Source organism: Melospiza georgiana, chromosome 3 (genome assembly GCF_028018845.1).
Source record: "Melospiza georgiana isolate bMelGeo1 chromosome 3, bMelGeo1.pri, whole genome shotgun sequence".
Classification (NCBI taxonomy): Eukaryota; Metazoa; Chordata; class Aves; order Passeriformes; family Passerellidae; genus Melospiza; species Melospiza georgiana.
In genome coordinates, this window is record NC_080432.1 from 563,232 (window position 1) to 580,435 (window position 17,204).

At 52.7% G+C, this 17,204-nt stretch overlaps 1 protein-coding gene across 4 annotated transcripts in view; it reads right to left on the bottom strand.

The window, feature by feature from the left end:
- Window positions 1–17,204, bottom strand: part of DTNB (dystrobrevin beta) — a 134,886-nt gene that overhangs the window by 15,344 nt on the left and 102,338 nt on the right. For all 4 annotated transcript variants that reach the window (XM_058020290.1, XM_058020289.1, XM_058020287.1 and 1 more), the window contains one exon: window positions 1,426–1,585. In XM_058020290.1, coding sequence (XP_057876273.1) covers window positions 1,426–1,585 — 160 coding nt within the window. The remainder of the gene's footprint in view (window positions 1–1,425; window positions 1,586–17,204) is intronic.

Genomic DNA, 17,204 nt, shown 5'->3' on the forward strand with positions numbered 1-17,204 from the left:
TGACAAAGGGATTTGATGCTTCCATTCACAATCTTCCCTCCCTGGGAAGGGAAACCACGTCCAGCTGAGGTGCCCTGTCAGATTTTACAGAAACAAACCCCCTCTCTATCAGGTGAGGGTTCTCATTCACTGCCCAGGAATCAGGGATGTGATTCCCAGCAGGATTTCCCAGGGAACACCACCAGTTCCACAGAGATAATCACAGAAATATTGAAGTTGGAATAGACCTCCAAGACCATCAAATCCAGCCTTTGTGGATTGCTGTCCATCCCTTGGCTCTGCCCACACCTGTGCCATAAGGACAGGAGGATTTTCTGTCCTTTTTCCACTGGCAGAGAGGAGAACATTAGGGACAGGTGGAGGTGCAGCTTCCAAGAGGGGATGTCCACAAAGAACCTCCATGTCTGCCACAGATGGGAACACCAGGCCCTGCTGCTGTGCTGCCCCCAGCTCCACATTCCAGGATGCTCCTATGGCACTAAAGATGAAAGGCTCTGGATGGGCCAACAAGGAGAAAAGAGCCTTGAAAGCCCTTGTGTTTCTTCTGGCAGTCCAACCACCAGGTTTGTAAACACAACAGGTTTGTAAGGTTTTATTCTGAAATGATTTGTGGGCATAACTTCCCCTCGTGGAAGATCATCTTTAGAAAAACAAATTAACTTCATTAAGTTCAAAAGATTCAAAGTGTGCCCCCAGATTTGGTCCAGGGCACAGGAAAGGGGTTTGTGATGATTGCCTTGGAATGATGAGTTATGTGTGTGTTGTACGTGGGATCAGGGGATGGTGTGGGTGGGAAGGACCTTAAGGATCACCTGGTTCCAAAACCTCCAGGGACACCTTCCCCTGTCCCAGGGTGTCCCAATGTCCAGCCTGGCCTTGGGCACTGCCAGAGATCCAAGGTGGGCACCCTGTGCCAAGGCCTGCCCACCCTGCCAGGGAACAATTCCTCATTCCCAATATCCCATCCAGCCCTGCCCTCTGGCAGTGGGAGCCATTCCCTGGCTCCTGTCCCTCCATCCTTGTCCCCAGTCCCTCTGCAGCTCTCCTGGAGCCCCTTCAGGCCCTGGCAGTGGCTCCAGGATGTCCCCAGAGCTCAGTTTGTCCCTTGAACCCCCCAGATCTGCACCCCACAGGATTTGTGTGCTGAGAATGAGAAGCCCAGCCCGGAGCCATGGCAGTCAGCAGCACCTTGGGATGACAGGATGCCAACTGGGTTGGGTGGGAAGGGAGCTCAGAGCTCCCTCAGTGCCAGCCCTGCCATGGCAGGGACACCTGGGACTGTGCCAGGGTGTGCCAGTGTCCAGCCTGGCCTTGGGCACTGCCAGGGATGCAGGGGCAGCCACAGCTGCTCTGGGCACCCTCCCAGGGCACAATCCCTCCCCATGCCCGCTCCTTGCCATGGTGGCTCGTCCCCATGCTTGTCACCTTGCGTGAAGGCCTCGTGCACGTCGCCCCCGAGTCCCGGCAGCGCGTCCTGGGCCCCGTGTGTGGGTGTGGAGCCGGCTGAGGCTGAGTGTTGGAGCACGGGCCCGGCGGGTGGGCGGCCATGGGTGGGCGAGGGCTGGGCCGAGCCCGCGGCCTGCGCCTGCGGAGACACACAGAGAGCCCTTGGCACGTGGGCACGGCTGGCACCGGCCCTGTGGGAACAAGCACACACAGACAGGCACGGGGCAAGGGGCAGGGACAGCCTGGGCCCTAAATACACAGACAGGCACCTGGAAATGGGCAGGGACAGCCTGGGCCCTAAAGCCACAGACAGGCACTGGGAAACAGGCAGGGAGAGCCTGGGCACTAAATACACAGACACGCATGGGGAAATGGGCAGGGACAGCCTGGGCCCTAAAGCCACAGACAGGCACTGGGAAATGGGCAGGGACAGCCTGGGCACTAAATACACAGACACGCATGGGGAAATGGGCAGGGACAGCCTGGGCACTAAATACACAGACAGGCATGGGGAAATGGGCAGGGACAGCCTGGGCACTAAATACACAGACAGGCACCTGGAAACGGGCAGGGAGAGCCTGGGCACTAAATACACAGACAGGCACCTGGAAATGGGCAGGGACAGCCTGGGCCCTAAAGCCACAGACAGGCACCTGGAAACAGGCAGGGAGAGCCTGGGCACTAAATACACAGACAGGCACCTGGAAATGGGCAGGGACAGCCTGGGCACTAAATACACAGACAGGCACCGGGAAACGGGCAGGGAGAGCCTGGGCACTAAATACACAGACACGCATGGGGAAATGGGCAGGGAGAGCCTGGGCCCTAAAGCCACAGACAGGCATGGGGAAACGGGCAGGGACAGCCTGGGCACTAAAGCCACAGACAGGCATGGGGAAACGGGCAGGGAGAGCCTGGGCACTAAAGCCACAGACAGGCACCTGGAAACGGGCAGGGAGAGCCTGGGCACTAAATACACAGACACGCATGGGGAAACGGGCAGGGACAGCCTGGGCACTAAATACACAGACAGGCACCTGGAAATGGGCAGGGAGAGCCTGGGCCCTAAATACACAGACAGGCACCTGGAAACGGGCAGGGACAGCCTGGGCACTAAATACACAGACAGGCACCTGGAAATGGGCAGGGACAGCCTGGGCACTAAATACACAGACAGGCACCTGGAAACGGGCAGGGACAGCCTGGGCACTAAATACACAGACAGGCACCTGGAAATGGGCAGGGACAGCCTGGGCACTAAATACACAGACACGCATGGGGAAATGGGCAGGGACAGCCTGGGCACCAAACACACACAGGTGACAGGGACATGGGCACGGACAGCCTGGGCACCAAACACACACAGGGACATGGGCACGGACAGCCTGGGCACCAAACACACACAGGTGACAGGGACATGGGCACGGACAGCCTGGGCACCAAACACACACAGGTGACAGGGCAGGGACAGCCTGGGCACCAAACACACACAGGTGACAGGGACATGGGCACGGACAGCCTGGGCCCCAAACACACACAGGTGACAGGGCAGGGACAGCCTGGGCCCCAAACACACACAGGGCAATGGGCAGTGACAGCCTGGGCACCAAACACACATAGGGCAATGGACAGGGACAGCCTGGGCACCAAACACACATAGGGCAATGGACAGGGACAGCCTGGGCACCAAACACACACAGGTGACAGGGCAGGGACAGCCTGGGCACCAAACACACACAGGTGACAGAGACATGGGCAGGGACATGGGCACCAAACACACACAGGTGACAGGGACATGGGCACGGACAGCCTGGGCACCAAACACACACAGGTGACAGGGCAAGGACAGCCTGGGCACCAAACACACACAGGTGACAGGGACATGGGCACGGACAGCCTGGGCACCAAACACACACAGGTGACAGGGACATGGGCACGGACAGCCTGGGCACCAAACACACACAGGTGACAGGGACATGGGCACGGACAGCCTGGGCACCAAACACACACAGGAAAATGGGCACGGACAGCCTGGGCCCCAAACACACACAGGTGACACGGACATGGGCACGGACAGCCTGGGCACCAAACACACACAGGTGACAGGGCAGGGACAGCCTGGGCACCAAACACACACAGGTGACAGGGACATGGCAGGGACAGCCTGGGCACCAAACACACACACAGGTGACAGGGCATGGACAGCCTGGGCACCAAACACACACAGGTGACAGGGCAATGGGCACGGACAGCCTGGGCACCAAACACACACAGGTGACAGGGACATGGGCACGGACAGCCTGGGCACCAAACACACACAGGTGACAGGGACATGGGCAGGGACATGGGCACCAAACACACATAGGTGACAGGGACATGGGCAGGGACAGCCTGGGCCCCAGAGCGCTCCCATTGCCAGCAGGGATGGGGTGTGTGATGCACGAGCGGGGGCTGCTGTGGGAGGTGGTGGCACCACAGGCGTAGAGCTTCATTTACTTATTTTTAAATTGTGATGTATTTTCATGTATTTTTATCTATTTTTATCTGTTTTGAGATGTTTTTTACAAAATCACATGCTTTGTATGTTTTATGCAAGCATTTATATATTTATATAGTACATATGTAGATATTTATATATTTTTTCAGATTTATTTATATATTTATTAATATATTTATATTGTATGCTTATATATGTACATTTTACATATGGATATATTAATATATATACTTATATAATTATTATATGTAATATAATAATATATTACATATATATTTATACAAAAGTAATATGTATATATTAATATATAGTATTTATATACTACAAATGTATTACAAATATACTTGTAGTATATAAATGCTATATATTCACTATATATAAATATATAATATTTATATACTACAAATATATTTTTATATTTATATAAAATATATCTTTTTATACAGTGTATATATTTTATATAATATGCATTCTACATATTTATAAAATATTTTAATATTTTATAAATTATGCATATCTAAATGAAAATTTAGATTTTTTAATATATTTATATATGTATCACATAAAATTTATATAATACATACATATTTATACATTACATATGTAGGCATTTAATGTATTACATATATAGATATTTTATGTATTTTTACACTGCTATATTTTAGATCTAGTCATATAATTTGACTTGTTGCTGACAGAGTGAATTTTTAGATCTCATTTTACATTTTCTTCCAGTCTAGCCCACCCCATTCCTGCTGCGCCATCCCAACAGCCTCCAGAGCAGCTCTGCAGCAGAGGTGACAGTGCTGTCCCCAACAGGGCTGGTGGTGTCCCCTCAGTGCTGAGGGACTGCCCAGGGCTCTGCCAGGTGCTGCCCACGGCCTCGAGTCCCAAAAATCCCCAAAACCCCCAAAAAACCTGGGCTCCTGGAGGGCTTGGGGAAACTCTGCCAGGCTCACTTGGCCAGGCTCCCCATGGAATTCCTCCATGGAATCACTTAATGGAATTTCTCCACCTCAAACCCAGCTCATTCCACCCCTGCCGTGGCAGGGACACCTCCCACCGTGCCAGGGTGTGCCAGTGTCCCGCCTGGCCTTGGGCACTGCCAGGGATCCAGGGTGGCACCCTGTGCCAGGGCCTGCCCACCCTGCCAGGGCACAATTCCTCATTCCCAATATCCCATCCATCCCTGCCAGGGAACAATTCCCAATATCCCATCCATCCCTGCCAGGGAACAATTCCCAATTCCCAATATCCCATCCATCCCTGCCAGGGAACAATTCCTCATTCCCAATATCCCATCCATCCCTACCAGGGAACAATTCCTCATTCCCAATATCCCATCCATCCCTACCAGGGAACAATTCCTCATTCCCAATATCCCATCCATCCCTGCCAGGGAACAATTCCCAATATCCCATCCATCCCTGCCAGGGAACAATTCCCAATTCCCAATATCCCATCCATCCCTGCCAGGGAACAATTCCTCATTCCCAATATCCCATCCATCCCTGCCAGGGAACAATTCCCAATTCCCAATTCCCAATATCCCATCCATCCCTGCCAGGGAACAATTCCCAATCCCCAATATCCCATCCAGCCTTGCCAGGGAACAATTCCCAATTCCCAATTCCCAATATCCCATCCAGCCCTGCCAGGGAACAATTCCCAATATCCCATCCATCCCTGTCCCCTGTCCCCCCACTCCAGCTGTGCCCACTCCTTGCACCCAAGGCACACCTTGACCCCCAGGCTGGCAGTGCCCACTCCTGTCACACCCCGACAAGAGGAAATGTTTTTGCCACCAAGGCTCCTGTTTGAGACACTCCCCCTACCCCGACATTCTTGGAGAAAGTGCCCCAAGCCCTGAAGGTTTCATGTCAATGGTTTGTCACCCCTGGCAGCAGCTGCCTGCCCTGATTTGCATTCCACGGCCAGCAGAGCAGCGGCGCTGGGAACGTCCCCCAGCTGCGGGTGACACGGGTGACACGGGTGACACGGTTCCTGGAAAACACCCAGGCTGTCACAGCAGCCCGTGAGGTCACGGCACATCCTGAGGGGGATGGGGACACGGGGACAGGGACGGGGCATGCTGCTCCCCCTCCCCGTGCAGCTCCTGGCGTGACCGAGCCTCGCGGGGCTCAAAGGGGGATCTGAAAGTTGTGGGGTCAGTGGAGCCTTGAGCTTTGCCTTCCTAGAAACACGTGCTGGCACAGCTGGGGCTCCCCAGCTGGAACAGCCCTCACTGCTGACCCCAGAGCGGTGACAAAACAGCTCCTGGCTGGTGGAGGGTGACAAACACCCCCTTGGCACAGCACAGCAGCACTCAACTCCTGCGGCATCTTCCCAAGGACAGGCTGGGATGGTGGTCTCAGAAATCCCTCTGAGACCACGGAGACCAACCATCCCCAGCACTGCCCAGGCCACCACTGACCCCTGTCCCCAAGTGCCACATCCACAGGGCTTTGAAATCCCTCCAGGGATGGGGAGTCTGCCCTGCCTGGGCAGCTGTGCCAGGGGTGGACAATTCCAGGTGGGAATTGTTCCCAACATCCACCCTGAGCCTGCCCTGGCACAGCCTGAGGCCTTTTCCCCTTGTCCTGTCCCTGGAAAGGGAAAGGGAAAGGGAAAGGGAAAGGGAAAGGGAAAGGGAAAGGGAAAGGAAAGGAAAGGAAAGGAAAGGAAAGGAAAGGAAAGGAAAGGAAAGGAAAGGAAAGGAAAGGAAAGGAAAGGAAAGGAAAGGAAAGGAAAGGAAAGGAAAGGAAAGGAAAGGAAAGGAAAGGAAAGGAAAGGAAAGGAAAGGAAAGGAAAGGAAAGGAAAGGAAAGGAAAGGAAAGGAAAGGAAAGGAAAGGAAAGGAAAGGAAAGGAAAGGAAAGGAGCTGCTCTGCTGAGAGAGCAGGGGCAGCAGGGCTGTGCCAGCCTGGTGTGGGAGGACACAGAGCCGTGCCCCTACAGGGCTGGGCACAGCCCAGAGCCACCACGGGACCTCTGTGGGTTCAGTGTCCCCATTCCCTGGCACAGCTGTGCTGGGCTCTGCTCCTCCACAGAGCTCCCAGTGTGGGGAACTCCAGGATGCCTTTGGGAAACAGAGCCGAGGTGGAGCTGAACAAGTTTGGGGTGGGGAACTCCAGGATGCCTTTGGGAAACAGAGCCGAGGTGGAGCTGAACAGGTTTGTGAACTCCTCTGGCTCTGCTTTGGAGCTGCAGCTCCAGAAAACCCCAGGAATTCCTGGCTGATGGCGTGTCCTTCCTGGAAACTGCACCGGGAGGACACACAAGATGGATTTCCATTTAGAAAAACCACGGAGGGAACCTCTGACCTGGCTCCTGAAATGTTTGGGAGTCAACTTCGATTTATTGTCCCTGGCTTATGGAGCCTTGTACACAAGAGCTGTGAGGTTTAACCTAAAATGCCATTTCCAGGGAAAAGGGCTGTGCCCTGAGCAGGGATCAGCTCCAGGGGAAGGGTGGATGGAAGGGAAGCAGCGCCCATAGGAGCCTTCCCCAGCTCTCCAAGAGGACTTCACCATCACCTCCCTCAGCCCAGCAGTTCAGCTGGAGGTCCCCCACCCTCTGGGGAGCTGCTGCCAAATTTTCCACAACCGCTGCGACGGAGAAAAGCTTTAAAGGAGAACAGGATGGAAAGAGCCTCCAAAAATTTGGGTTGTGTTGGGAAGGATGAAAGTTTGACCAGAAAGTCTCACAGGTATGTGTGCTTAACAGAAAGATTTTTAAATGTGGAGTCTGATGAAGGAATAGAGATGAAGCAAGTTTTGATAAGAATAAAAGACTTTCTGAGCCAGTCTTGCTGGATAACCAAGGAAGCAAAGGGTGTGTTAGTTAGAAGGGGTTTGTATGGCTTAGAGCAAAGGATAAACACACCCCAAACAAGAAGAAAGAAAGAAAGAAAGAAAGAAAGAAAGAAAGAAAGAAAGAAAGAAAGAAAGAAAGAAAGAAAGAAAGAAAGAAAGAAAGAAAGAAAGAAAGAAAGAAAGAAAGAAAGAAAGAAAAAGGGCAAACAAATCAGCAGATGTGGCAAGTAGAAAAAAGGTCTCAGAATTTTCCACTGCAAGAAAACTGAAAAACAACTTCTAGCTTAAACTGTAATGCACTGACTTTTAGTGATTGGAGAACAGTAACATGAATATGGTAATTATAGTAGTTATGACAGGCTGTAGGTAAAAGTTAAGGTATAGATTTGTTCTGCTGTATTAAGATGCTCAGTAAAGCAAAGTATAGATAGAATGCATTGTAACCAAAAGAAAAGTATAAAATGCACTGTAACCAAAAGAAAAGTATAGAATGCCCCCTGGGGCAGCAGCAGGCAGATGAGCACAGCTGGATTTCCCTTTTATTTCCCTTCTGCCTCCTCCTCTCCTGCACCACCCTGAACACTAGAAAAGTGTTGGCTGCTGGGAATTTCAGATTTTCCGTGCTGGGAATTTCAGACTTTCTGTGCTGACAGACTCTGAACCCCAGGACAGCACTGCGTTTGACCTGGAGAAGCTTCCAGAATTGATTGAGAGCACTGGGATTGTGGGTGTGGAGTTGGGTACAAGCGTGTGATGTCACAGGGTGGAAAACGCGGAGTTTGGGGTTTTAGAGTATGGTAATAAATATGGGGCAGGATGGAGGTTTTAGGGCAGTGGCTGATCCTTCTTCTTCACCTTCTTCTTCACCTTCTTCCACTTCTTCTTCACCTCCTTCTTCTCCTTCCTCACCTTCTTCTTCTCCTTCTTTACTTTGTTCTTCTCCGTCACCACCTTCTTCTCCTTCTTCTTCTCCTTCCTCACCTTCTTCTTCTCTGTCTTCTTCTTTCTTCTCCATGGGTTTGGGAGTTTTTGGTTTTTTTTTTAAACTGGACAGAAAGGTCCACATTGTGGACTTTGAATGATCAGTTATTGAGTTAAAAGTGGAAATAATTTAGGTGTCATTTCTTAATTGGATAGTTTAGCCTTAAAAGACCTTGTAGGGAAAGACAGTTGGCCGTTTTGCAGCTTGTTAAGAGAACGCTGCAGAACTCACAACTTGTAAAACATATAAGAAATAATAAACACCTGAGTCTGAATGCGAAATTCCATCTGGAGAGCTTCAATCCTGACCCTGACAGAGGCAGAAGAAAGAAGCCCAGAACCAGCAGAGAAGTTTCCCCAGAGAGGGACAGGACCCACAGCCCCTGGAGGTTTCCAAAGCTACACGAAGCCAGAACTAACCTGATCTAATTCCAGCTGCAGTGCTGCTTGGAACCATGGAAGTCTTTAGGTTGGAGAAGACCTTTAGCTGAGTCCAAGCATTGAGTTCATCTGCTTCAAGTGGAAGGCTGAACCAAAGACCCCCAGAAGTCCCTGAAGCTACAGATGCTCACTGAGGAACTCAGAAATCCACAGATTTTACCACGGAAATATCCCAAACTGCTTTGGGTGGGAAGGGAGCTCAAAGCCCACCCAGTGCCACCCCTGCCATGGCAGGGACACCTCCCACTGTCCCAGGGTGCTCCAAGCCCTGCCCAGCCTGTCCTTGGGCACTGCCAGGGACCCAGGGGCAGCCACAGCTGCTCTGCTCCATTTTAACGCGGAGCTTCTTCCTGGGAGCAGATTAAAGGAGAAGGGATCTTGCACACACAATAACCCCAGAGGTTTCAGATAAGCAGTTTAGACAAGCAAACATCTCATCATGCCCCAGATACTGCAGGAAATGCAGCACAAACAGAGCAAAGAGGAGAGCAGAACACACGGGCTGCGCCTCTGGTCTGGGGCTGTGTGTGCCCCAGCAGAGGGTTCCTGGTTCATCCCCACAGCTTGTCCTGCAAATATCCCTGCCATTTCTCATTTTTCATTTTTCATGGAAAATCGGGGAATCTCACTGGAGTTTAGACTGGAAAACACCTCAGTTTTGGGTTCTCATCCCCACAGCCTCTCCTCCAAATATTCCTGCCATTTCTTACAGAACCTTGCAGCAGTTCAGGCTGGAAAACACCTCAGTTTTGGGTTCTCATCCCCACAGCTTCTCCAAATATCCCTGCCATTTCTCATTTTTCATGCAATCTCACAGAAGTTCAGGATGGAAAACACCTCAGTTTTGGGTTCCTATTCCCACAGCTTCTCCTCTAAACATCCCTGCCATTTTTCATGCAATCTCTCAGCAGTTCAGGCTGGAAAACACCTCAGTTTTGGGTTCTCATCCCCATTGATTCTCCTCCAAATATCCCTGCTGTTTTTCACGGAATCTCAAAGGAGTTTAGACTGCAAAACACCTCAGTTTTGGGTTCTCATCCCCACAGCTTCTCCTTCAAATATCCTTTGCCATTTTTCATGACCCTCACAGCACTTCAGGCTGGAAAGCATCTCAATTTTGGGTTCCCATCCCCACAGCCTCTCCTCAAAACATCCCTGCCATTTTTCATTTTTTTATGGAATCTCTCAGCAGTTCAGGCTGGAAAACAGCTAAGTTTTGGGTTCTCATCCCCACAGTTTCTCCTCCAAATATCCCTTTGCCATTTTTCATGAAAAATTGCAACAGTTTTGGCTGGAAAACACCTCAGTTTTGGGTTCTCATTCCCACAGGTTCGCCTCCAAATATCGCTGCCATTTTCCACAGGACCTCACAGCAATTCAGGCTGGAAAACACCTCAGTTTTGGGTTCTCATCCCAAAAGTCTCCCCTCTAAACATCCCTGCCATTTTTCACAGAACCTCACAGGAGTTTAGGCTGGAAATCAATTCAGTTTTGGGTTCTCATCCCAAAAGTCTCTCCTCCAAATATCCCTGCCATTTTAACAGAACCACACAGGAGTTTAGGCCTGAAAACATCTCAGTTTTGGGTTCTCATCCCCATCTCCAAAGCCCCAGCAGCCTCCTCGTGCCTGATGCCAAGAGCAAATCCAAGTCCCTCTCAGGAAGGCTGAATAGTAATTAATTCAGGACAGAAATAATGAACTACAGAGGAATTTCAATTCACACGTTTTTCTATTTTAACAGAAAAACCCTTGACAACTGATTTTGGGGAGGGGAAAAAAAACCAAACTTTTCCAACCACATTTAAACCTCCTTTGCATGAGGCTGATGAGGCAGCCCACGCCTCAAAGGCTGCACGAGAGGGATGGAGCAGAGTTTGCTGTGCAGTGTCTGCACTCAGGGATGGAGGGATGGATGGATGGATGGATGGATGGATGGATGGATGGATGGATGGATGGATGGATGGAACAGAGTTTGATTTCCAGTTCTTGCACTCAGGATCTCCCCCTGCGCTGCCTTTCCCTCCAACACTGAGTGCACAGCTCCAGGCTGTGATAAAGGCTGGAATGCTGCTGGGCCGGTCCTGCAGGGCCTGGCTCCTGTCCTCACAGTCCTCACAGCTCTGCCAGGCTCAGGGTGCTGCTGGGAGCACAGGGACACCTCAGGGCACACCCCAGCACTGCCTGCAGGGCCCAAATCCTATTTAGGGGAGCCCCAAATCCCATTTTTCAGCCCCAAATCCCATTTTTGGAAGCCCCGAATATCACTTTTTGAAGCCCCATATCCCATTTCTCGAGCCCTAAATTCCATTTTTTGAAGCCCCAATCCCATTTCTGGAGCCCCAATCTCATTTCTGAAGCCCCAGTCTCATTTCTGAAGCCCCGAATCCCATTTCTGGAACCCCAATCCCATTTCTGAATTCCCAATCCCATTGCTCGAGCCCCAAATCCCATTTTTTTGAAGCCCCAATCCCATTTTTTGAAGCCCCAATCCCATTTTTTGAAGCCCCAATCCCATTCCTGGACCCCCAATCCCATTTCTGGAGCCCAAAATCCCATTTTTGATCCCCCCAAATCCCATTTTTGATCCCATCCCCTCTCCCCAGCCTCTCTGTCCCTGCACATCACGAGTGCAGTCACGGGGCTGCAGTTTCCCTGCGAGGCATTTCTCCAGCATTTGGGGCTGCGCTGCCATTTGCCTTTTTCTTTTTTTTTTTTTTTTTTTTTTTTTTTTTTTTCACCAGTTAATTCACCAATTATTTACGTTAAGCAGGAAGGGAGGAGAGGCCCTTCCAGAGCTGCACACACGGAGCTGCTGCTGCTGCTGCTGCTGCCTGAGTAATTCCAGCTCGATCGAAGCCAGCGTGCTAAAAATAATCCGCCCCCCTCGCTGCAAAGAGTCTTTGAGGGAAATATTTAAAGCAGAAAACGAGGCTCAGCCCCCCCCGTTAACCCGATTGTGGCAGGGAAATTGAATTTCCCCGTGCTCCCTCCCGGAGCGGGCGCATCAAAGGCTCATTAGTGGGGAACGCTAATGACCTTTGTGAGGCATTAATTACATCCCCGAGCCAGCGCGGGGATGGACGGCTTCATGGCGACGGGGGCGGAGAGGGAGGGTGTCCTGTCCCCATTCCCAGGGATCCAGAAATCCCATGGATCCCAGATTCCACAGATCCCAGAAATCCCACAGATCCCACAGACTCCACAGATCCCAGAGATCCCAGACACCCCACAGGCCCACAGACTCCACAGATCCCCAAAAATCCCTCAGATCCCACAGACAGCTGGGGATCCCACAAATCTCACAGATCTCAGAAACCCCACAAATCCCAGAGGGCCCAGAGATCCCACAGATCTTGCAGATCCCACAGATTCCAGAGATCCCACAGACCTCACTGACCCTACAGACCCCACAGATCCCTATCTCCCCATGTGGGGTGGAGACACACACCCAGAGGATGAGGATGGGCCCCATCCCTGTGGGATCCTGGCCTGCTCCCAAGGATGGATTCCATCCCTGTCTGGCCCTGGCCTGTTCCCCACATGCAGAGATGAGGATGGATCCCATCCCTGTCCTGGCCTGTTCCTCACACCCAGAGGCTCACAGATCTCATTCCCCACATCCAGAAGGATGAGGATGGATCCCATCCATGTCCTGGGCCTGTTCCCCACACCCAGAGGATGAGGACGGATCCCATCCCTGTTGTGGCCTGGTCCCCACACCCAGAGGGATTAAGATCTCATTCCCCACACTCAGGGGCACACAGATCTCATTCCCCACATCCAGAATCATGAGGATGGATCCCATCCATGTCCTGGCCTGTTCCCCACACCCCGAGGATGAGGATGGAGCCCATCCCTGTTCTGCTCCTGGCCTGTTCACCACACTCAGAGGCTCCCACATCCTATTCCCCACACCCAGAGGATGAGGACAGAGAATCCTTGTGGGATCCTGGCCTGAACCCCACACCCAGAGGCTCACTCTGATCCTGTTCCCCACATCCAGAGGCTCCAAGATCTCATTCCCCACACCCAGAGGCTCACAGATTCCATTCCCCACACCCAGAGGCTCACAGATCCCACTCCCCACACCCAGAGGCTCACAGATCCCATTCCCCACACCCAGAGGCTCACAGATCCCATTCCCCACACCCAGAGGCTCACTGATCCCATTCCCCACACCCAGAGGCTCACAGATTTCATTTCCCACACCCAGAGGCTCACAGATCTCATTCCCCACACCCAGAGGCTCACAGATTTCATTCCCCACACTCAGAGGCTCACAGATCCCACTCCCCACACTCAGAGGCTCACATCCCATTCCCCACACCCAGAGGCTCACAGATCCTATTCCCCACATCCAGAGGCTCACAGATCCCATTCCCCACACCCAGAGGCTCACAGATCCTGTTCCCCACACCCAGAGGCTCACAGATTCCATTCCCCACACCCAGAGGCTCACAGATCCCATTCCCCACACCCAGAGGCTCACAGATCCCACTCCCCACACCCAGAGGCTCACAGATCCTATTCCCCACATCCAGAGGCTCACAGATCCCGTTCCCCACACCCAGAGGCTCACAGATCCTGTTCCCCACACCCAGAGGCTCACAGATCCCATTCCCCACACCCAGAGGCTCACAGATCCTGTTCCCCACATCCAGAGGCTCACAGATCCCATTCCCCACACCCAGAGGCTCACAGATTCCATTCCCCACACCCAGAGGCTCACAGATTCCATTCCCCACACCCAGAGGCTCACAGATTCCATTCCCCACACCCAGAGGCTCACAGATCCCATTCCCCACACCCAGAGGCTCACAGATCCCATTCCCCACACCCAGAGGCTCATAGATCTCATTCCCCACGCCCAGAGGCTCATAGATCTCATTCCCCACACCCAGAGGCTCACAGATCCCATTCCCCACACCCAGAGGCTCACAGATCCCATTCCCCACACTCAGAGGCTCACAGATCCCATTCCCCAGAGGCTCACAGATCCCATTCCCCACAGCCAGAGGCTCACAGATCCCATTCCCCACACCCAGAGGCCCATGCTGCTCCAGGACACGGGGTGGGAGAAGCTGAGTGTGCTGTGGCACCCCGACACCCACAGGGACACACAAACTGCACACAGAACACAGCTGGAGAGAGGGCAGGGGGTGAGGGGTGCACTGCAAACCCAACCTGCAGCCTGGGCCATGCCTGCTGGGACAGCAGCAGGAATCCAGCATGGAAAGGGGATCAGGCCTTGGCACTGCCCAGGGAGGTCTGGAGTGTCCGTCCTGGGGGTGTCACCTGGATGTGGCACTGAGTGCCCTGGGCTGGGGACAGGGTGGGACTCCATGGTCTGGAGGGATTTTCCAGCCTCAATCCCAGCTCTGGGGTCCTATGCTGTGCTTTGGATCCCTGCCAGGACCCGGCTCCTCAGCCATGCCAGGCAGGAACACCCAGCATCCATCCCAGGTGAGGGATCAGGGCACGGCCCGTGGCCAATCCCACCGAAAACTCACCTGGAATGGCCCAAAAGCTGATTATTGGCAGATACACAATGGCCTGGGGGACACGGGGGACACAGGCAGCACCCGGCACACCCCCCTCTCAGGGGATGGCAGTGTCCCCAGTAAGGATGGCAGCAGCCTGGGGGCAGCAGTGTGACCCAACCCTGTCCCCAGGGAAGGTGGCAGCTGCCTGGAGACAGGGATGTCACCAGACCATGTGCCCAGGGATGGCCCCAGCTGCCTGGGTACATCAATGTGGCCAGGCTGTGTCCCCATGTAGAGTGGCAGCACCCTAGGGACAACAGTGTGGCCGAAGCGTGTCCCTAGGGAGGGTGGCAGCAGCCTGGGGACGGTATCATGGCCAGGTCATGTCCCCAGGGAGGGTGGCAGCTGCTTGGGGACAGCAGTGTGACCCAACCCTGTCCCCAGGGAGGGTGGCAGCTGCCAAGGTATAGGAATGTGACCAGACCCTGTCCCCAGGGAAGGTGGGCAGCTGCCTGGGGATGGCATTGTGGCCAGGACATGTCCCCAGGGAGGGTGGCAGTTGCATAGGGACATCAGGGTGACCAGCCTGTGTCCCCACGACAGAGGGGTTCCCTGGGCAGCACAGGGGGGTTCCCAGGTCCGGGGGGTTCTCCAGCCGGGCCCCTCCTGCCCCCCAGCCCCCCGTGCCCCCCATCAGGTCCCATTCCCGATCCCTTTGATCTCCCCACTGCCGCAGCGCTGTTTGTTTTCATTCCTCGCCATCCCCCCGCGGAGAGCCGGGATCAGGAAACAATAAAACCTCGGTTACCACACAGAACGCCGCCTTTTCCTTTCAAAGCCCGACATTTTTGCTTTCATCCGCCGTTTGCACAGGGCCGGGGCCATGTGCTGCCCCCTCCCCAGGCACGGGGCCCCTCCGGGCGGGGGTCCCGGAGCTGCTGCGCTCAAGATGCTCCATGGGGATTGTTCCATGGGGCTGCTCCGGTTCCCCATCCCCTCCCGGGGCTGCCCGGCCGGGATTGCAAAGGATAAAGGCGCGATTTGTCCGAATTGTCCCGGTTCTGCTTTCCCTGCTTGGGGTTCGTGGCTGGGAGGTGTCACCGGGGGCACTGCAGGAGGAAAACCTCTGATTTTGGGGTCTCTGATTTTGGGAACATCTGATTGTAGGAGCCTCTGATTTTGGGTACCTGGCTGTGGGAGCCTCTGATTGTGGGCGCTTCTGATTTTGGGAGACTAATTTTGGGGCCTCTGATTGTGGGAGACTCTGATTGTGGGAGCTTCTGATTTTGGGAGCTTCTGATTTTGGGAGACTAATTTTGGGGCCTCTGATTGTGGGAGACTCTGATTGTGGGAGTCTCTGATTTTGGGAGCTTCTGATTGTGGAAGACTCTGATTTTGGGGCCTCTGATTTTGGGGTCTCCGATTTTGGGAGCTTCTGATTTTGGGGCCTCTGATTGTTGGGGCCTCTGATTTTGGGAGTCTCTGATTTTGGGGTCTCTGATTTTGGGGCCTCTGATTTTGGGGCCTCTGATTGTGGGAACCTCTGATTTTGGGGCCTCTGATTGTGGAGCCTCTGGTTTTGGGGCTTCTGATTTTGGGGCCTCTGATTGTGGGAACCTCTGATTTTGGGAGCTTCTGATTTTGGAGTCTGATTGTGGGAACCTCTGATTGACTGTGGGAGGCTCTGATATTGGGAGCCTCTGATTGTGGGAGCCCCTCATTTTGGGAGCCTCTGGTTGTGGGAACCTCTGATTTTGGGAGCTCCTGATTTTGGAGTCTCTGATTGTGGGAACCTCTGATTGATTGTGGGAGGCTCTGATTTTGGGAGCCTCTGATTGTGGGAGCCCCTGATTTTGGGGTCTCCGATTTTGGGAGCTTCTGATTTTTGGGCCTCTGATTTTGGAGCCTCTGATTATGGAGCCTGTGATTTTGGGAGCCTGTGACTTTGGGAGCCTCTGATTTTGGAGCCTCTGATTGTGGGAGCCTCTGATTTTGGAGCCTCTGATTTTGGGGCCTGGGAAACCTGGGAAAGTGATGCCAGGCAGGGGTGAGGGAGGAGGAGGAGGAGGAGGAGGAAGAGATGCAGAGCAGCCAGCCATGGCAGGAGGGACAGGCAGGACTTGGGTGACACCATGTCCTCAAGGCCACAGCTGCCTCCCCTCCCCTTCACTCTCTGAGCAAGTCTTAAAGGTGCAAAAATTATTATTTAGAATAAACAGAATAAGATGACTGGGGATAAAAGCATCATGTAGTGAACCCAGGACATCCCACCCCTTATCCCCACATTGTCAGCTCACTGCTAACACTAATATCTGTTCTAACTCTACAAACACATAAATTATACACCCAAAACCCAGCACTAACTACTAACAAACTAACTACTAACACTAATATCTGTTCTAACTCTACAAACGCATAAATTATACATCCAAAAACCAGCACTAAATACTAACACTAATATCTATTGTAACTACAAACAAAACATGATACATCCAAAAACCAGCACTAACTACTGACACTAATATCTCTTCTAACTCTACAA